Source organism: Nuphar pumila, chromosome 2 (genome assembly GCF_984573655.1).
Source record: "Nuphar pumila chromosome 2, dmNupPumi1.hap1.1, whole genome shotgun sequence".
Lineage (NCBI taxonomy): Eukaryota > Viridiplantae > Streptophyta > Magnoliopsida > Nymphaeales > Nymphaeaceae > Nuphar > Nuphar pumila.
Window position 1 is genome coordinate 92,155,572 of NC_143250.1, and position 19,620 is coordinate 92,175,191.

Genomic DNA, 19,620 nt, shown 5'->3' on the forward strand with positions numbered 1-19,620 from the left:
AATTATGCATTAAACACAAGAGACATAGTAGATCTCATGTGCACTGCGGTAGCAGCATGCATGGTAGCTTTGCCATTGTGGGGTCGAGTCATCAAGGGAGAGGGCCACAAAGAAAGTAGAGAGAGAGAGAGAGAGAGGTGGTGACAACTATTTTTCCTTTGGACGAGTCTAGATGAACATGGATAAATAGGTGTGCCAATGAAGAAAAGTTTTTTTTTTTCAAAAAGGAAGAAGATCAAGAAGTGAAAAGACACATTAAATAAATTCCGCCACTTTGTTTGCCGACCTTCGCCCAAATTAAATGATGCCCCCTCCACCACTTCTATCGAGAAACACAATCCTTATAAATATAAGAAATATATATGGCATTTCTTCACCATATATACGGTTGGAGGTGGGCAATGGGCAGGGCGGCCCAATGGGCTAAGCTCACCTGGCCCACCACGGGTTGGTTTTGGGTCAAGATTTTAGGCAATGACACGTTAGTTGCCATGCCGAAACCCGACCCGTTATATAGATGGGGCTGGGCTCGGGTTTTGAGCTACATAATTAAACTTTTAGTAGCTAGTTGTATAGTAACTTGGTAACTATTACTATTTACCAAATTAGTTACATTGATTACATAAGAAATAAAAAGATAATTAGATGGGTGCATTCATCTTCCATTTAATTCATTGCTTTTGGTATTATAGAAATTAATTTATGAACTTCATTCGAAAATAACCTATAAATGGGTATGTACTAGGCTTGGTCGACTCGTTGAACATTGACCGATTGGGCAGCCCATCAAACCTGAGCCGGTTAAGAACTGGGCCAAAACCCAACCAATTAATAAATGGGTCAAGTCATCACCAGGCCGGGCCACATTTAAAACCTAATGGGCTGTGTTGGGTCGGCCTAGCCTGATGCCCACCGCTACATACGGCAATACACATTGCATAGCTCTAGTCACCAAATAGTAAATCTAACCACAAAGATGGGCTTAGCATGATTTATTTATTATACTATAAGGTTTTATCATGATCAATACATCATAAAATTTCATTTTTTGAAACAGTGAAGATCAACGGCTCACAATTCTTGAAAACAAGAGTAGCTTAAAAATGATATAAAACATCATGTTTGAGTCAATTTTAACACATGAAAATAATAAATAAAATATACTAAACATGATCCAAAGGTTAAATTTTGCTTTTGGAGCTTAGATCTATGTAAGTCAATACCCATAAAAGCGCCCATAAATATAATTCACGAAGTACTCATTGGTCGAAATTTTTCGGAAAAGCTCATCGTGATTTTTGACTATATTTACCAATTAGGTAAGTGACAACCAGAAATCTCAATTGACAGTTGAACCAAGAGAAAAGCAAGGATGGAAAACTCCTAATTCTTTGCTCATTGATGCATTTCCTTTTGAAGATCAACGGGCTCTCCAAAAACATTGAAAATACGTGATGAATTGAAACACTCAAAAGGTGTTTGATTTGGTGTGGGGCTGGCTAATGTGTCACAGGTCATCGTGCTAAGATTTAAGGCATTTTAAACAACCGGATCTTATATCAAATATTTGAAATCCCCAATACAAAGGGCGAGGGAAAGAGATCCTCAAATCTCTCATCCCATAGGATCATCAAACCAGAGATACTTGGATCTTTCATCTTCACATTTCTAGATAAGATGGATTCAAATACTACTTTATAAGAGCTCCCATGCCAATCACTTTCATTCGTCAAATCACACCATTAGAGCACTGTTGGAAAAACGTGCTCGGCCAGGAAAACTAAAGAGTAGGAAAATGAAAACCTACCTACTAAAAAACATGCCAAACCTACCCAATGAAAATTTTTTGTTGTTTTTTTCAAAATTCCGACTGTACAGATGTGTTCAGCATGATGGATTTATTAGAAATCGACACTTGGACCATGAATTTTGGATAAAAGATGGTATTTGGACCCTCAAAATTCTATGAAAATTGTAGGCCGTTGATTTTTGAAACCAATAAAAACTTATCCATGCATCATAATCAAATGCTCCAATTACTGGTTCCTATAAAAACAAACATATAGATCACATTGCACAGTCAAAATTTTGAAAAAAAAATACCAAAAATATAATAGAACGTGTGGTGGGCAGGTTTGACATGTTTTATATTCATTCCTCCCAAAGAATAACCTATAAAAATCTTAAATTTTTTTATAGGTTATTATTATAGCACTGTTGGAAATATCCTTGATCCCATTGATAATGAGTAGGTCCAAATAATTTGATCAGAGTAGTCGCTGAACCATACCATCTGCAGAAAATTAGTTGTTTTTGATGTAATATAACAACAGAAAAAAATTTGTTGTGATAATATTGCAATATTATCATCATAATTTTGAGAAATTTATTTTTTAAAGAGTTTTTTAATTTGTGATTTATCGGCTACTTATTTTTTGAATTCTCTGAAAGAAATACCTTGCTCATATCATCTCAAGATCCTATCCATGACCATGTCTTCATGCCTCCCAAGTTGGGCGAGAGGTTAATATTTTAAAACGATTTCTTTTAAGATATATGAATCTATTGGGAATGAAAACCTACCCACCAGAAAACCTACCCACTAAAAAACATTTTATCGGATTTTCGGTGTTTTTTCAAAATTCTGACCTTACAGATGTGATCTATGAGCTTGTTTTTATAAGAATCAGTTCTTGGAGTATTTGATTCCTATGCATGGATATGTTCTTATAAGGTTTCAAAAATCAACAGCCTACAATTTTCATAAATTTTTGAGGCTCTAAATACCATTTTTTTCATCCAAAATGCATGATCCAAGTGTCACTTTCTAATAAGGTCAGAATTAAAAAAAAAACACCAAAAATCCGATAAAATGTTTCTTAGTGAGTAAGTTTGGTAGGTTTCATTTTTTTGCTACCAAATATGATAAATATCCGAATTTGATGGATACTTGAATCTGTTTACATGTAAAAAATGAATCCAGCATGAACTTTTCACTATCTGAATTTGATTCCAAATTCGAATCCATTTAGCCAACAACCGGTTAATCAGATATGGTATTTGCTGCATCTTATCCGAATCCAAACAGTTTACATCCCTAACGTCGTCAGTATCTACACTGAAGCTTGCAATTTTAGGCCTTTTCTCTTCCCGACCACCCAAACCCATTTGGATTTGGATTACTTCAAGAGGAACATCTCATTTTGGAGCCAACCTTGCACCCCTAATTCAAAAAAAGGGCTTTACTTTTCTAAAATTTCTGATATAGGCCACAAGTTTCTTAAAAATGGTTAAATAAACATCCATCATCTTGAAAATGAGAAATGTGTTTTTTTTTGTTTTCATATTATCCTTTAGATATGGAAAAAACTCGTTTATCCTCCTAAAAAAAAGGGTAAATGTTTTAAATATTTGATTATAAAGGCTTTTATTGTAATCTAATTTTGAAATCTGACTGGGTTTATGGATAGCAATAAGGTAGATTTCTGTTGTAGTTTCGAATAAAAAACCCAAAGGCCCATATCAAATGTAAGCCTCGTTTTGGATTTAAAGACAAAATGTTGGCCCCTTACAGAATTTTCCCAAACTTGAGCCTTCCCTTTAACAAAGATTTTCCTACGTATATAGCAGTTAGCAATTCATACAAAAACTTGGGTAGCAAGTTGCCCGAGTTATGTGGAGACAGGATCCAATGGTCTCATATCACATAGCTTAGATCTTTGGACCAACTAGATGGTTGTGTTTTGAGGGGTCTATGCCATACTTTTAAAACCCAGTGACTTGTCACTCTACTCGTCATTGATTGACTCGTGTTTCGGCCGGGTTAACTGGGTGACTGGCTCGATCATGTTAACTTTATATTTTATATAAAATATATGTATATACTATGTATACTTTATAGTGTGTTACCAATATATTGTATATAATATGCATTATATGATATTTTTATAATATATTTAATATATAATTTTATTAATATATGTCTAACCATATTTTTATATATAATATACATAATATTTATATTATATTTTATATAAAATAGGTAATTATATACAAAATATAATATATGTATGACATGACCGAGTCATGGGCTGATTTGGTTGGATCATGCTAAACTAGGTTGACTGGGTTTACTTTTGTTATTTTTGAGCCATTCGTTGGCTTGACCCAATAAATGATTGAGTCAAACCGAGGTGACAACTGCGTGCAATATGATTACATTTGGAATTTGCTGCTGCACCTGATCACGACCCTTTTTTGGGATACTGGCTGTCATCTGTGAAGCCCAATGGAAAAAAACAAGATATTTTTCCAAGATTTTTTTTATTAATTTAGGTGAGATTTGCCCTCACTAATTTAGGTGGGCTTTGGTTGGTTGGATCCAGGTTTGGAATTTTCAGAAGTGTACAATCCAAGTCATTGTCTAACTAGGATTTGGCTAGTACCAACCCGAACCGTTAAGCCTATGAAACCTCTAGCTGGATGGTGTTCGGTCCTGTCATGTCGGAATTGGGTCAAACGTCTGGTTCTCTTCCACCGAAATACCCACCGATAACATCATTAGAGACATGGATTGCTAGGGTCCAAAACACAATATTTGGTACGATATTATCAATGGATCTCGCCCCACAAGAAATCCTTGGTCCATCCGGCTGATGGACCGCGTGGGCCCCTCCTTGAATCCCTTTACTCCCTCGCCTAAGTGGAGTATATAATTCAGGGGAACTTTTACGAGTTGCCCCTAAGTGAAAAGATCAGGTGCAATATGATTGCACAAATATTTTTGCATTAATCACCTGATCACCCTCCATCTTGGTGACAGGCCTGTCAGCTGTGGGGCCCACAGCCTGATGGAGGGCGATCTGGTGCTTAATGCACAAATTTTGTGTCATGTGATTGCACCCCATCCGGACTCTGCCCCTACTAATTCAAGATAAATTTAGTAGTAATTTTTGTTAATTTCAAAAAGCTCATTTTCTATTTAGAGAAATAAAACAGTGCTTTTTTAAAAGAAATTAAAAAAATCATGTGCAGATTTGAATTATGCCAAACGGGTTAATCTTTGGTGCCATTAAGACAAGATGCTGTTCAACTGAAAATCATAGGTTTTGTCTTTGTTGACTTAATATCGAAAATGACTTGCTCGTAATAATCAATCCTTGGATAGTGTTATTTTCATCTAAATGTGTGTTTTTCTGACTAACAAAATTTTAGTGTATTGTGGATCATTGATTTTTGAAATCTTTAAAAAACTTGCTTGCAGGTCACAATCACACTATTTAAAACTTATTTTCTACTAAGCAAACCTTGTAGATCACATCCACAAGTTTTGATCTAAAAAAACTAAAATATATGAAAAGGAAATAATTATATACTTAATAGTCCCGTACCTTCAATAGTACATATGATTCAAAACTTGTTTTCAACTAAACAAACCTTGTACATCACATCCATAAGTTTCCATCTAAAATATAAGAAAAGGATATATGAAAAGCAAGTGATTATATACTCAATAGTTTCGTACCTTCAATAGCACCAAATATTAACCCATGCCAAATTCAAAATTTTCGGGTAACCTTAATCGAAAAACTATTACCCGTAATTAATCATAAAAAAAAAACTATTACCAGTAATTAAGGTTCTAATTTTCAATCCATTCCTTCTCGGTTTTCACAAAATGCGGGTCATTAAGGAGAATGTTTGTTCTCGGACCAGTCCCCTTTTCTTCAAAGGACAACGTACACTTCAGAGCATCACACTCTACTTAGCATTCACGAAACACAAAATGGAAAATTCACCAATCGGTGTTGTACCTACTAAACGATTCACCAGAACCATCTTAGCCGTTGGTTGCTAAAAAAATTAAATCAAAAGAATTAAAACAACGTTCGTAATGACTTCTTACACATCGATTATTAGGAGTTTCTTCACACTAAAAAAACTGAGTATTAAAAGAAGGAAAAAACTAAAAAGTAGGAGAAGAATACGCCGTTCGGACCCTTCGGAAGAGGGAGAGAGAGAGAGAGCCCAGATGACACTCGATCACTAGCCGTTGTTGTCCCTTTGTGCAATCTCCCATCTTTGTGTGAATCTGAAGCGATCCTTCCCTTGTTTCCTTCCTCGATACAGCTTTTCGATCTGCTTGCGTGATTTAAGGAGGTGGGGGGTGAGAGAACATGGTTCAGGAATCGTTCATCTATAGCTTCGTGGCGAGAGGGACGATGGTTCTGGCAGAGTACACGGAGTTCACCGGAAACTTCCCCGCCATTGCCTCTCAGTGTCTACAGAAGCTCCCGTCTTCCAACAACAAGTTCACTTTCAACTGTGATCACCATACCTTCAATTTCATTGTCGAAGATGGTTATGGTAATTCCTGAACACACCCACTGTAGAATAGTCACACCACTCTCTTTCTTTTCTGTGGGCAATGCTTTATACGCATCTTTTTGACCATCCTATGTAAATCAAGGTTTCGAGATGTGGGTGTTGTATGCATGTCCTAATTGGTTCTCTCGTTGTGTATAAGTTTATTTCAACTTGTGGGGTGGATTATGTGAGAAGCCAGATTGGGGGATTTTGGTTTTGATTCTTTTCAAAATTCTGTGTCTTTTCTTGGTTGTGTTGGTTATGTTATCCCAGTGCAGGAGATGTTGGTGGTGTTTTCGTTTGTTTGCCTGCTCATTGGTCGAAATCGACCATATTGTTCTTTGGTTCTACTTTAGGCTAAATTTGTAGGTGATTGTGCTTTGGTCATTTCATGGTTCAGGAGCGGGTCCATTGAACGATCCTGACAAACTTTGTTCGATTTTATTATGCTGCATTTGTAAAATCTGTAGAATTTCAATTCGGTTACAATTTTTTCGGTTTCTTCTTTCTCTGACCAGATCTGCTTCAGATGTTGTGATTTTGTTACCCAAAGCAACGCTTTTCACTCCATGTGATGTATCGTTTAACAAGCATGAGTGTCTTCCTGTGCTTTTCCCGGTTAGCTAAATATATAGCAACTTGAATGTGAAGTCTAGAAGTCAACGAACTATTGAACCAACACTTTGATTCAAGGTGCCATTTATCATGACAAGATGATGGTGCAACCGCGATTACTTGTAGTAGTTTGTTTACCAAATTGGATAATGGTGTACAACTCTTGAGATTCTAGATTAAAATAAAAGCCTTTACAAGCATGCCAGCTCCAAATCATCTTTTATGGCCATAGAACAGAGGAAAGTGTTTGATGCTGGCAACCTCTAGAAGCTCTAAGAGGCGACTTATTAGATTGGTAAACAGCCAAACGACTATGTGCAAACTACACTTTACATAGATAGGATCTCATTCTATGAGCCACTTTTGCATTTTGTTTGCTCTCTACCACCACAGCAAGGAAGCATTAGTTATTACCATTCTATGCCCATCCTATCAGACCAAGACCTGGAGCTAGGCTAAATTGGCATATCAACCAATGCTGCTGAGCCTGGTGCTAGGTCAATCTGTTTGTGCAACTGCAGTCCCAAAGATGCATATGATATGATTAGAGTCAGTAGAGTACATATAGGAAAGAAGGTAAATGCAATCATCACGGTCTTTCATGCTAAAAGAAGCTTTTTATTTTTCATCCGTTGTAGTTCACAGATTGTCCATAGACATGCATAGGAGGTGATAGTGGGATCACATTCCTCTTGAACACAATCACCTTGACATATTCTATGTGATGCAAGTTTGCTTTGGGCACTCACAGTTTGAACCTAAAATTAGATGCTATTACATTCTTAACAATGTCAAAATATCACCAGTGCATTGTTATACTTGAACGTGATATATTCAAAAGTTAGATTTTTATGGATATCTCAATATCTTGAAAGGTATATTGGCTTCCTCCTCATTTTCTCATGTTCTCCCTCAATTGCTATCTTTTCCTATTTTTCAATTTTTCTGCACATAACTTTTCCTCGAGTTAAATTTCTCATAATCATTCTGTTGTTTGTCATGAACCATGTGGAGGCTCTTTATCTTCCTCTCCAAATTTTCCTCTTGAGCTGATGAGGAATATGGTGGTAGTCTCTTAAAAACATTCTCCTTAAAATAATCAAGACTATGTTTGTATGAGGAACTGTCAAACAGAAGTTTAAGCATCTTTCCAAACTGACCAAGATTCCCATCTTATTCAAGTGATACTTCAGTGTAGGCACTGTGTTGCTTTGCTGAAGCAGTTCTCTAGAACATATGGATCCATGATTTTCTGTTTCATGGACTGTTAGTGAACAGTATAATCTTTACAATTCCAAGTGAGCTCCTTAGGCTAAAATTAGTGTCAATATAGAAAGTACCACAAATTGGACGAGCACTATATAAGGAAAATCAGTACGTGTAGGAGAAGAAATGATACATATGAGTTAGATTGGGGTAAGCAAGTTACACTAATCTAATGATTGGATAGGTATTGCTTCCAAAGGTTTTACTCTTTTGAGAGCTTTAAAAAGGGCTCTTGCTTGTCAAAATAATTGTCATGATGAATGTATTAGTTTGGCATTTCACTCAGTTTTCACACATTATTGCATGGATTGGGTAAGAGAAAAGCAGCTATCCAGGAAAACTTTGGCCCAATTCAGCTTACTTCGAGTGAATCAACTTATTTGGTACATGCATAGGCTCTGTGGCAAAGCTAGATTTGGTCCATTCATGGTCTTGCTGAATCTGAGTTGCCTGCTACTTCAAATTGAATCAACCTAGGCTGAATAGATGGTTTTCAGTTTTTAACGTTTGAAATCACCATATCAAGTGGATTTAGTGTGAAAGTTGCACTTCCCTTGACCTGCGTGCCATGTCACACAAAGATTAGAAGAAGAAGAAAAAGGTGTTGGAGAAAAATAGACGGTCGTATTCCTGGCCGGGATGCCTCTCTTGTAAATATATGGTATTAGGAATACATGTGAGAAATTACAAGAGTACCCTTTGCGTATAATAAATATTACAACAAATACATAAAAGAGAAAATGGAACGTGATTTCTAACAACCCCCCTCAAACTGGACATGGGTTTTGAAGGACCATGGACAGTTTGCTCTTAAGGAACCAATGGCGCAAAGTGGAGAGCGGCTTGATGAAAAGATTGGCTACTTGATCTTCTTCTCGAAGAAACTCGGGACAAATCTCCTTATTTCAACCTTTTCATGGACAAAGTGTTGATCGATCTCCACATGTTTCATTTTGCCATGTTGCATGGGGTTACTGGCAATAGCTACTGCTCTTCGATTATCACAATAGAGAAGAGATTGTGAGATTCTTTGACGAAGACTAGCTAGTAAATGCCTAGTCCGCAATACTTCTGTTGTTACTGCTGCCATAACGCGATACTCCGCCTCGGTACTAGATCATGCAACTGTCTTTTGTCGTCAACTTGACCAAGAAATAAGGTGTTGTCCTAGGAAGACAACATAACCTGTGATAGATCGCCTAGAAAAGGATCGTTTGCCGAATCCGCATCCGAGTAGGCGAGAACCACCAGAGGTAAACCATCGAGAGACCAAGAAGGATACCTTTTATAAACAAGCCCATCATTGATCGTGCCTTTCACATAACGGAGGATCCTTTTAGCTGCTTCCATATGACCGAGATGGGGAGATTGCATAAATCTGGAGACTTGGTTAGTGGCATAAACCAAGTCAGGCTGTGTGAAGGTAAGATACTGGAGTGCTTCGACAAGGTTTTTGAATTGCTGTGGATGAGATAATAGAGGATCCTGAGGATCATTTTCAATTAGTTTCACGTTGACTGCAATGGGAGTGGGAACTAGTTTGCATTCTATCATTCCAAAACGAGAAAGGATATCTATAGCATATTTCCACTGAGATATGATGAGAGACTTGTTGTGATCCACTTCAATACAAAAAAAATACTGTAGATGACCTAAATCTTTCATATGAAACTGCTTCCTGAGCATAGATTTCAGCTGCATGATTCTACCGAGATCACTGCCAGTAATAACAAGATCATCTACATATACAAGAATGATAATAATATGAGTCTGATCAGAATGAGCACATGAATAATCACACTGACTCTGAATGAAGCCTAAAGAGCAAACAACAACACTAAAAGTCTCAAACCATGCCCGAGATGCTTGCTTCAAACCATATATAGCTTTTCATAAATGAAGCACTGTAGTCTTGATATCGACCTCAAGATATCTAGGAGGGTGCTGTTAGAAGATGACCTTGAATGCAATAGGTTAAAAAATGAACCAATAATCACGCACATAAAGTGAGAATCTATGTCACACAGACTCAGCTAGGGAGGCGACGCACCCGCGTCGATACGCCCCGACACGGGTGCGGACACGGGGCAGACTCAGTCAACGCACCTGGGCCGAGTCCGTCCACTTTATAAACTCGGTCAACTTTGATCGAGTCTATAAAGGTCCATTTTCAAACTCATTTTGGATCCAGATCAGGTTCAGATTTGGACCTGACCCAGATCTAAAATGTTACCTGCATTGGGGCCGAACCCTAAAGAGGGGTTTACGACAGGGGGAGGGGCTTACCCTGTCGATCTTTGCCTCCCCCCAGCCGTCCAGCCTGCAGTCACGTCGGCGACCCAGACCCGAGGCGACCATAGCTGCAGGCGACGCCAGCCACCCTCTGTAATGAAATATGAGGAAAAGCAAAGAGTGCATTAAGCACTTACAACATCCACTAATGAACAAACAAAAGGGCTAACACCCAAACCCACGAGAGACAACACAACATAAAAATATAAATGTCTCTTATTGAAAAGAGAGAGAGCTCTCAAGAGTGAAGAATACAAGAGGGGTTCACCCCTATTTATACATAAAAGGAGGAGAGGAGGAGTGGCCTTATGGCCTTAAAAGAAGAGCCACCTAGGGGCTCCCATGGAGTCGTTGGGAGCCCCCAACGGTCACAAATGTGACCGTTGGGGGCCCCATCGACTCCATGGTGGGCCCCCTTTTAGGTGGGCAAAAATACAAAAAATAAAAAGTAAAAAATAAAAAAAGAATTTACAAAAAAGAAAGAAAAGAAACAAGTACCCCTATCGGGTACTTGTGAAATGACTAAAATACCCCTATCAGGTATTTTAGATAATACATATATATATGTATATAAATATATACATATATATGAATTACATATATTTTAACACCCTCCCTCAAGCTTTACGGGGATATAACCGAAAGCTTGTTAAGGAGAAACAAAAAACGAGGAGCAGCAAGGGCCTTAGTGAAGAAGTCCACCAACTGGTACTCAGATGTGACGTAAGGTAGTGCTATGGTTCCTCTCAGGTATTCATCACAGACGTAATGATAGTCCATCTCAATATGCTTAGTACGCTCATGGAAGGTGTGATTGCTTGCAATATAAATTGCACTTTTGTTGTCACAACACATCTTCGAAAGAGTAGAGATGACAATGCCCATATCACTGAGGAGACTTCTTAGCCATACAAGTTCCATGGTTGTAGTGGCCATAGCACGATATTCTGCTTCCGTTGAGGACAAGGATACTTTGTGCTGCTTCTTGCATCTCCAAGGAATCATAGAGTCACCTAAGAAAACATAAAATCCCGTAGTTGAGACTCGGCCATTGGGATTTCCTCCTCAATCAGCATCAGTATAAGCAATTAAATCAAGTGATGAGAAGGAGGAAAGAAAAACTCCCTTAGTTATGGTGTTTTTGATATATCTGACGATCCTTAAGACTGCACTCATGTGTACGGTTGTAGGTGCATGTTGAAACTGACTGACAGAGTGAACAACATGAGCTATGTCTGACCGAGTAATGGATAAGTAGGTTAGAGACCCAACAAGTTGCCGGTAGGGAGTAGGATCCTCGAGAAGAGTACGCCACTTTAATCCCTAAAAAGTATCTTAAGAAACCAAGATCAGACATGTCAAAATGTTCTTTTAAAACTTTCTTAATATCATAAATTCCTTGCTCATCACTCCAGTGATGATCATATCATCAACATAAAGTAGTAAAATAACTACTGAAGACCCTGCACTTTTCACAAAAAAGCAGTGTCAGTATAACATGAACGAAAATTCAAACTTGTCATTACATTACTAAATCTATCATGCCAAGCCTTTGGGGCTTGTTTTAAACCATATAATGCCTTTTTAAGTTTGAGAATTTTATTTTTACCAATACATACTCCTGGTGGAGGATCCATGTAAACTTCTTCATTTAATTCGCCATTTAGAAATGCATTCTTAACATCTAGTTGATAGATAGGCCATTTTTTCACTGACGCAATGGCAATAAGAGTCCTAACACTAGTCATTCTAGCAATAGGTGCGAAGGTTTCTTCATAATCTATACCATATTCTTGAGCATATCATTTAGCTACTAACCGTGCTTTATAACGTTCTAATGAACCATCACTCTTAGTTTTAATTTTGAAGACCCATCTACATCCAATTGATTTCTTTTCAGTGGGTAACGAAGTTATTTCCCAAGTTTTTGCCTTTTCAAGGGCACTAAGCTCTAAGTTCATGGCTTCAACCCATTGGGGAATGTTTTTTGGCCTCATTATAGTGTGAAGGTTCATGAAATGAGTGCAACGCAATTAGACACGCTCTATATCTTGGAGTTAGGGACTCATAGGAAACAAACCTATTAGGAGGATTGGAGATCCGACCGGAGGTTTCTTCTATGTTGGATCCTTGAGAGTATTTTTCTAACGCGCTCATCTGAGTTTGTTGACCACGCCTAACATAGGTTTGGATTGGTCTATCACTTTCATCTATAACATTATCAAGAGGAATATCCTCTAGGTCATTCAAAGACTCATTAGAGTTTTCCTCTTCTTGAGGAGTCTCATCTTCTTGAGATAGAAGATCAAATAAAAAAGCATATTCACTTTCGTCAATATCTTTAGTTTTCACAAAACCATTTTCATTTTCCAAAAAGGTTTCATCTTTGGATACATAGAGTTTGCTATTTTTCAAGTCAAAACATCTAAAACCCTTTTGATTTTCTCCATATCCCAAGAAAACACATTCAATAGCTTTAGGAGATAATTTGTCCCGTTTATGTATAAGGACAAAACATTTACATCCAAAAATTCTTAATCTATTGAAATCAGGTGTTCTTTCAAATAGTTTTTCATATGGAGATGTATTTTGTAAGGATGAAGATATCATTCTATTTATTAAGTAAGTTGAGGTTAAGGCCGCTTCGGCCCAAAAACTCTTTGGAATTTCTTTGGAAATAAGGAGTGTCCTAGTGGTTTCCATGATGTGTCTATGCTTTCTTTCGGCCAAGCCGTTTTGTTGGGGAGTCCTAGGACACGATCTTTGATGACAAATTCCATTTACTTCTAAATAGTTTTGAAATTCATTTGATAAATATTCTCCACCCGAATCGGATCTAAGAGTAGATATATTACTTGAAAATTGATTTTTAACTATCATATGAATTTTTTTGAAGAAGTCAAAGACTTCGGATTTTAAATTAAGAAAGTAGATCCATACATACCTAGTGTAGTCATCGATGAAAGTAACGTAATAGGAGTACCCTCCTTTAGACATGATCGGGGAAGGACCCCAAACGTCCGAATAGACTAACTCAAAAGGTCTTTTGGACACAAAAGTTCGGTTTGAAAAAGGAGTAGATTTCATTTTGCCAAAAATACAATTCTTGCAAACGAAATGTTTCTCATTACAAAATTTCTTTCCAAATGGAAAGGAGTACATTTTTGAGAAACTTGGATGTCCAAGTCTTTGATGCCAAATTTCAATATTTTTATCTTGGACATGGTTACAAAAAGAGTTAGTGGGGAGTTTCAAGTTGCTCATGTAATAGAGATCTCCCCTCCTATGGCCTTGCCCAATCTGCTTCCCGAACCGGAGATCCTGTATAGAACAATCCTTAGTTGAGAAGGAGATTTCACATCCATGATCACATATTTGAGCAACAAAGAGGAGATTTAAATTAAGTTGAGGTACAACTCTCACGTTTGGCACAAAGAAATCTTTTGAAAAGTTTAAAGTTCCAAAACTTTTTACTTGTAAAGATGTACCATCGACAATTGAAACATAGGAGTTTTTATAATTATTACATAAATCGGAAAGCTCATTTTCAAGTGGGGTCATATGAAAGGAAGCTCCAGAGTCAAGGATCCAAGAAGACATACCTGGAGGAGAGGAAGGAGCTATGGCGGCACCCGAGGTTGATGGTATCTTGAGTAGAATTTGTAGTGCTTCCGATAGTTGAGCAAGAGAAAAAGATTCCTTCCCTTTGATGGTTTCCTCTTTCTTTTGAGTAGCTTCTTCAACGGAAGCAACCTTATTTTTAGGTGCTTCATTCAACTTAGGGCAATTAGGTCTTATATGACCCGACTCTTGACAATGATGGCAAATGGCTTTTCTATAGTTGCCATTATAATTATTTTGCCTTCCAAAATGTGGAGGTTTGTAAGCTTTCATATGGTTGCCGGGTTTTGATACGGTCAAGACATCATCTCCTCCTTTAATTATGCCAAGACGAGTTTCTTCTTGGCATATTTCGGCTATGACATCTTCGAAGGAAAGAGGCTTAGATCTATGTAGCAGGGAAGATCTAACTTGTTCATATTCAGGCCTAAGCCCATGTAAAAATTGGAAAAGTGTTCTTTTTCCATTTGTTCTCTCCTTAATTCCACATCCACACTAGAAACCCATTTTGGTTCTAGTAAAGATAGTTCATCCCATAAAGGACCAAGAGTGTTAAAGCAATCCCTTACACTCATTTCTCCTTGCTTGATAGTCCAAATTTTTTCTTGAAGAAAGAATTGACGAGCAAGGTCTTTTTGAGTAAACATACCTTTCATAAAGAACCATGCTTCATTCGCCATCCGAAACTTGGCAATGTTGACGCAAATTTTGAGCTCCATATTGTTCATGAACCAAGCAAGAATCTTAGCATGCTTACTTTCCCAATCTTCCACTTTAGATTGGTGATCTTCAATGGCCTTCATGCGGACATTTCCTTCAAGAGCTTTTTCTTTATCACCATCCATCTTAGTTAGTTGGAGTTGTGGTTCCGGAATGGTGCCCATAACGTATCCCCAAAGTTTTTTACCTTTGAGGTTGTTCTCCATGGCGGCGGCCCACATCATGTAGTTGGAGCCATTGAGCTTGAATGAGAGATCAATTTTTTGTTCTCCTTTTATTTTAATCACTCACAAGAGGATAAATGAAGAGAGATACAACAAGAAAAAATATAGCTACACAACTAGCTATATTAAGAAAAAGAGCATACACAAGGCTCTGATACCATGTAATGAAACATGCGGAAAAGCAAAAAGTGCATTAAGCACTTACAACATCCACTATTGAACAAACAAAAGGGCTAACACCCAAACCCACAAGAGACAACACAACATAAAAATATAAATGTCTCTTATTGAAAAGAGAGAGAGCTCTCAAGAGTGAAGAATACAAGAGGGGTTCACCCCTATTTATACACAAAAGGAGGAGAGGAGTGGCCTTATGGCCTTAAAAGAAGAACCACCTAGGGATTTGTGACCCTTGGGGGCCCCATCGACTCCATGGTGGGCCCCCTTTTAGGTGGGCAAAAATACAAAAAATAAAAAGTAAAAAAAGAATTTACAAAAAGGAAAGAAAAGAAACAAGTACCCCTATTAGGTACTTGTGAAATGACTAAAATACCCCTATCGGGTATTTTAGATAATATATATATATATATATATATATGTATATAAATATATAAATATATATGAATTACATATATTTTAACACCCTCTTCCCCAGCCACCGGTCTTAGGTATGCCTCCTCCCTTTTCCGTTCTTCCTCTTTGTTCGGCAGGGGGCTGCCCCTTGCCTTGTTCTTTTTTTTCGGCAGGGGGCGGAGGCCCCTGCCGTACTTTATTTTTCGGCAGGGGGCTCTGCCCCTACCTTGTTCTTTTTTTCTGGCAGGGGGCTGCCCCCTGCCTCGGATATGTGTTCAGGTAGGGGGCTCTTCCCCCGGCCTCAGTTTATTTTCCGGTAGGGGGGCGGAGCCCCCTGCCTCGTTCTTGCCAGACTGGTGCCTTTTGGGGTCTCTGTGTTTGCTTTCCCTTTGCTGCAGCAGAATTGTGTTCCTACTTGGTGTTAACGGCTCAACTGCAAGGTTCCTTGTGCATCTTGCCAAAGGGACATGCGGTTTGGCAGGCCGCAACATGCGCTTCTTGATGCGCACAACTGCGACACAGAGTGAGAGGGGTGAAGCTTCTTTATGTGTTATATTTTGGTAAGTTTGTGTTGTTAAGAATTACTTTTTTATTTTTGCATTAAAATTTACAATCTTATTATTAATTTATATATATATATATATATATATATATATAGCCGAGTCCCCATGTCCAAAATTTTTAAAATTGCGCCGCACCTGTGTCTCACCCGCACCCATGTGACATAGGTGCGAATACACAAACCCATTAAAGGGTTACCAAATGCACATAAAGTGCAAACCCATAAACCCACAAAGGGGTTAAGCCAAAAGGCTAAAAGAATATATCTTTATTAAGAGAGTGAGGGTAAAAACCCTTCACCAAAAAGAATACATTGTAAGGGGGGTTTACCCCATATTTATGCTTGAAGGGAGAGGTAGGGAGAGAGAGTTGTTGGGCTCCCAACAACTCTATTTACGACTCTATTTAGAGCCGTTGGGAGCCCAACGTCTCTCTACCTTTTTGACTAAAGTCAAATACAAGGCCAAAAAAGTAAAAAATAAGAAAAATAAACAGGTTTCCTAACTAAAATAAAAGGAGAACTAATTCCTAGTCAGTCTAGGGGATTATGAAAAAAGGGAAATGACCAAATTGCCCCTGATGGGTATTTTGGATAAAACATGAAACACACACATACACACACACACACATATATATATATATATATATATATATATATATGGTGTACATCAATATTTTAACACCCCCCTTAAACTTTGCGTGGGGAAACAAAAAAGTTTGAATAATACAAGAGGAAGAATCTCAAGTCTTCAAGAGTCTTTAGTAAAGATGTCATTGAGATTTGTAAAAGTCTTCCTCCAATTGTCTTTAATGGTGATAATCCCAAAGCACCTTCCATAATCTTATCAAAGGTACTTCTTCTATCTCATCTTCAAGATCCTGTGGAACAAACAAAAAAAGATCCAAGTAAAAGATATCTTTGCATTTTAATGAAGTAGAGTGTGAAAGTATCATTAAGAAAACATCATTTATAAAGCATAATTATCTTATTTAAAGCACAGGATCCATCAGGATAAGATAATTACTTATGCATACAAAATGTGTTTTCAAGAAGTCTCATATAGGCCAAATTTCAAGATCATATACTTGAAAATAAGTAAAAGTAAGAAAATTTTAAAAAGTATGCGAAAATGTATAATAAAAATGCTTAATGCATTCACACGGTCTAATAATAGACAAACAAGAACCCACAATGGGGAATATCGAAATAGTCCATGAAGGGTTTAAAAAATATATAAATCTTTATTGAGTGAGGGCTTAAAAAGCCATTATGAGCATATCCATATGATGTCATGTAATGAAATGAATCAATACTAAAAGAGTTACTAATGAACATGCTCCAATCATATATTACTCGAAGGAGATTTCACAACGGAAATGCTTAAGAGCATATGATAAAAGAGAATGTATAAACCAGAACAACGTGTATAAACACAAGGGTTCAAAAGTTTTCCGTCCACTTATGAAACAAAAAAGTATATTCTTTGATTCGAAATTCATGTGCACATAGCAATTGTGCTTATAAAATAAACATGATCATGAGTTAGAAAATCTCATATCAAAACCAAATTTCAAATTTCCATAAATATGGAATTTTGCAAATCTCAACAATAGTTCATCCACTACAAGCAATCACCTTATTAGACCTCCAAAGCCCAACAAATCAAGTGTATAAGTGACTAGAACAAGAACATAAATATAATGCCACTAAAGGGCCAAAGACACACACGAAGGTGTGTATAAACATCTCTTGTTTACATATAATAATACTTGAAATGAGTGTGTTCAACGACTAGAACAAGAGTACAAAAGCCAACCATGGGCTAAAAACACACATAAAAATGTGAATAAACATCTCTTCTCTACATATAATAACACTCAAAATTAAGTATGTTCAGCTACTAGAACAAGAGTACAAAGCCAACCATGAGCTAAAAACATACACGAAGGTGTGACAAAACATCTCTTGTCTACATATAATGACACTTATAACAAGTGTATCAACTACTAGAATAAGAGCAAACTACCAACCATGAGCTAAAAGCACACACAAAGGTGTGAACAAACAATTTTTGTTTACATATGATGACACTTAGATAAGGGGCATAAATCAGGAGAAAACACTGGAGGTAAGAAAGCTTGTAATGAAAATATAATTAAAGAATATCAATTTTTCAATATACCTAGAAACACTATGGTTCCAAACCTTAGACATCCATCACAGATATACATAATTAAGAACATCCATAATAAAAAACAATGGCAAGTCATAATCAGAGATCACATAACAAGTCATTTAGAGTCAAACTACACGTTGACAATCTAAAAAGACATACCACGAGGTGCACATAACTCACTTCAACAAACATCTCTGATATAACAAAAACAAGGCCAAAAAGTGATGCATTAAATAACAACCTGTGATGGACAATAAGAGTGCCATAAAAGGCAAAAAATACTCTTTTTAAAAACAACATTCTTTCGAATACGTAATGCTAGGTAAAAGAACCATTTTGGGATAATCCAAGAATAAAATCAAACTTTAATTATGCAACTATATGCTCAACAAGTGCAATTCAATGCAAGGAAATAAGAACATATTATGGCCAATATAGGCATCCTTTAATAGAAGTGATACAATCAAGAGGTTTGGAAATCTCTTGTGAAAAATTAACACACGAACAAACAAGTTTATAAACTTGCATCATTAGAAGAAAATCCAAACTAAAGGATTAAGCTTAACATAGTCCATTCTTCAAAAAATGAAATCTTTTATACCAAAAGATCTTATTATGCAATAAACACAATATGAAATTTTAGGCAAATAATGCATACTAAGGTTCTATATCATGTGGGAAATTCTTTAAAAGATCTTTCTTAATGAACACAATGGTTCATACAACATACTTACCACAAAAACTTTCCAAAACAGACCACCAAGATTCTTAAATAAACAAAAGACATTGAAGGACCTTTACACTCCTTCTTTTCACAAGGATCGTAGAATTCTCATAAATAGTTATCACTAACAAGAACCACTTAGGGTTCATACACAAAAAAGAAAGAAAGACTTAATTCAAATGTGAGATATTCATATTCAAGAATTACCAAATTCATATATCAATTAAAAAGTGCACTAAGACACATAAACAAGACACTGAGAGGTCCTTAAAAAAAGATTCGGTTTCAAATGAGAGTCAAGTGCATTAAGCAAATACTAATAATACTCATTTAGCAAGAAAATATATATAATTTTAGAAGTTAACTTATATGTCAATCATGAAACAACTATGCAAAAATCATCAATCTTACATAATTAAAGACAATTATATTTGAAAAAACATCACTACCTGGAGTATTCTAAAAAAAGATCCATAAATTA

The 19,620-nt window shown here is 36.8% G+C and overlaps 1 protein-coding gene across 1 annotated transcript in view; it reads left to right on the forward strand.

The window, feature by feature from the left end:
* The first annotated feature begins 5,970 nt into the window (after positions 1 to 5,970).
* LOC149846113 (vesicle-associated membrane protein 724-like) overlaps positions 5,971 to 19,620 on the forward strand; it is a 38,568-nt gene continuing 24,918 nt past the window's right edge. Inside the window, exon 1 of the mRNA XM_089997856.1 lies at positions 5,971 to 6,366. Coding sequence (XP_089853982.1) covers positions 6,177 to 6,366 — 190 coding nt within the window. The 5' untranslated portion in view covers positions 5,971 to 6,176. The remainder of the gene's footprint in view (positions 6,367 to 19,620) is intronic.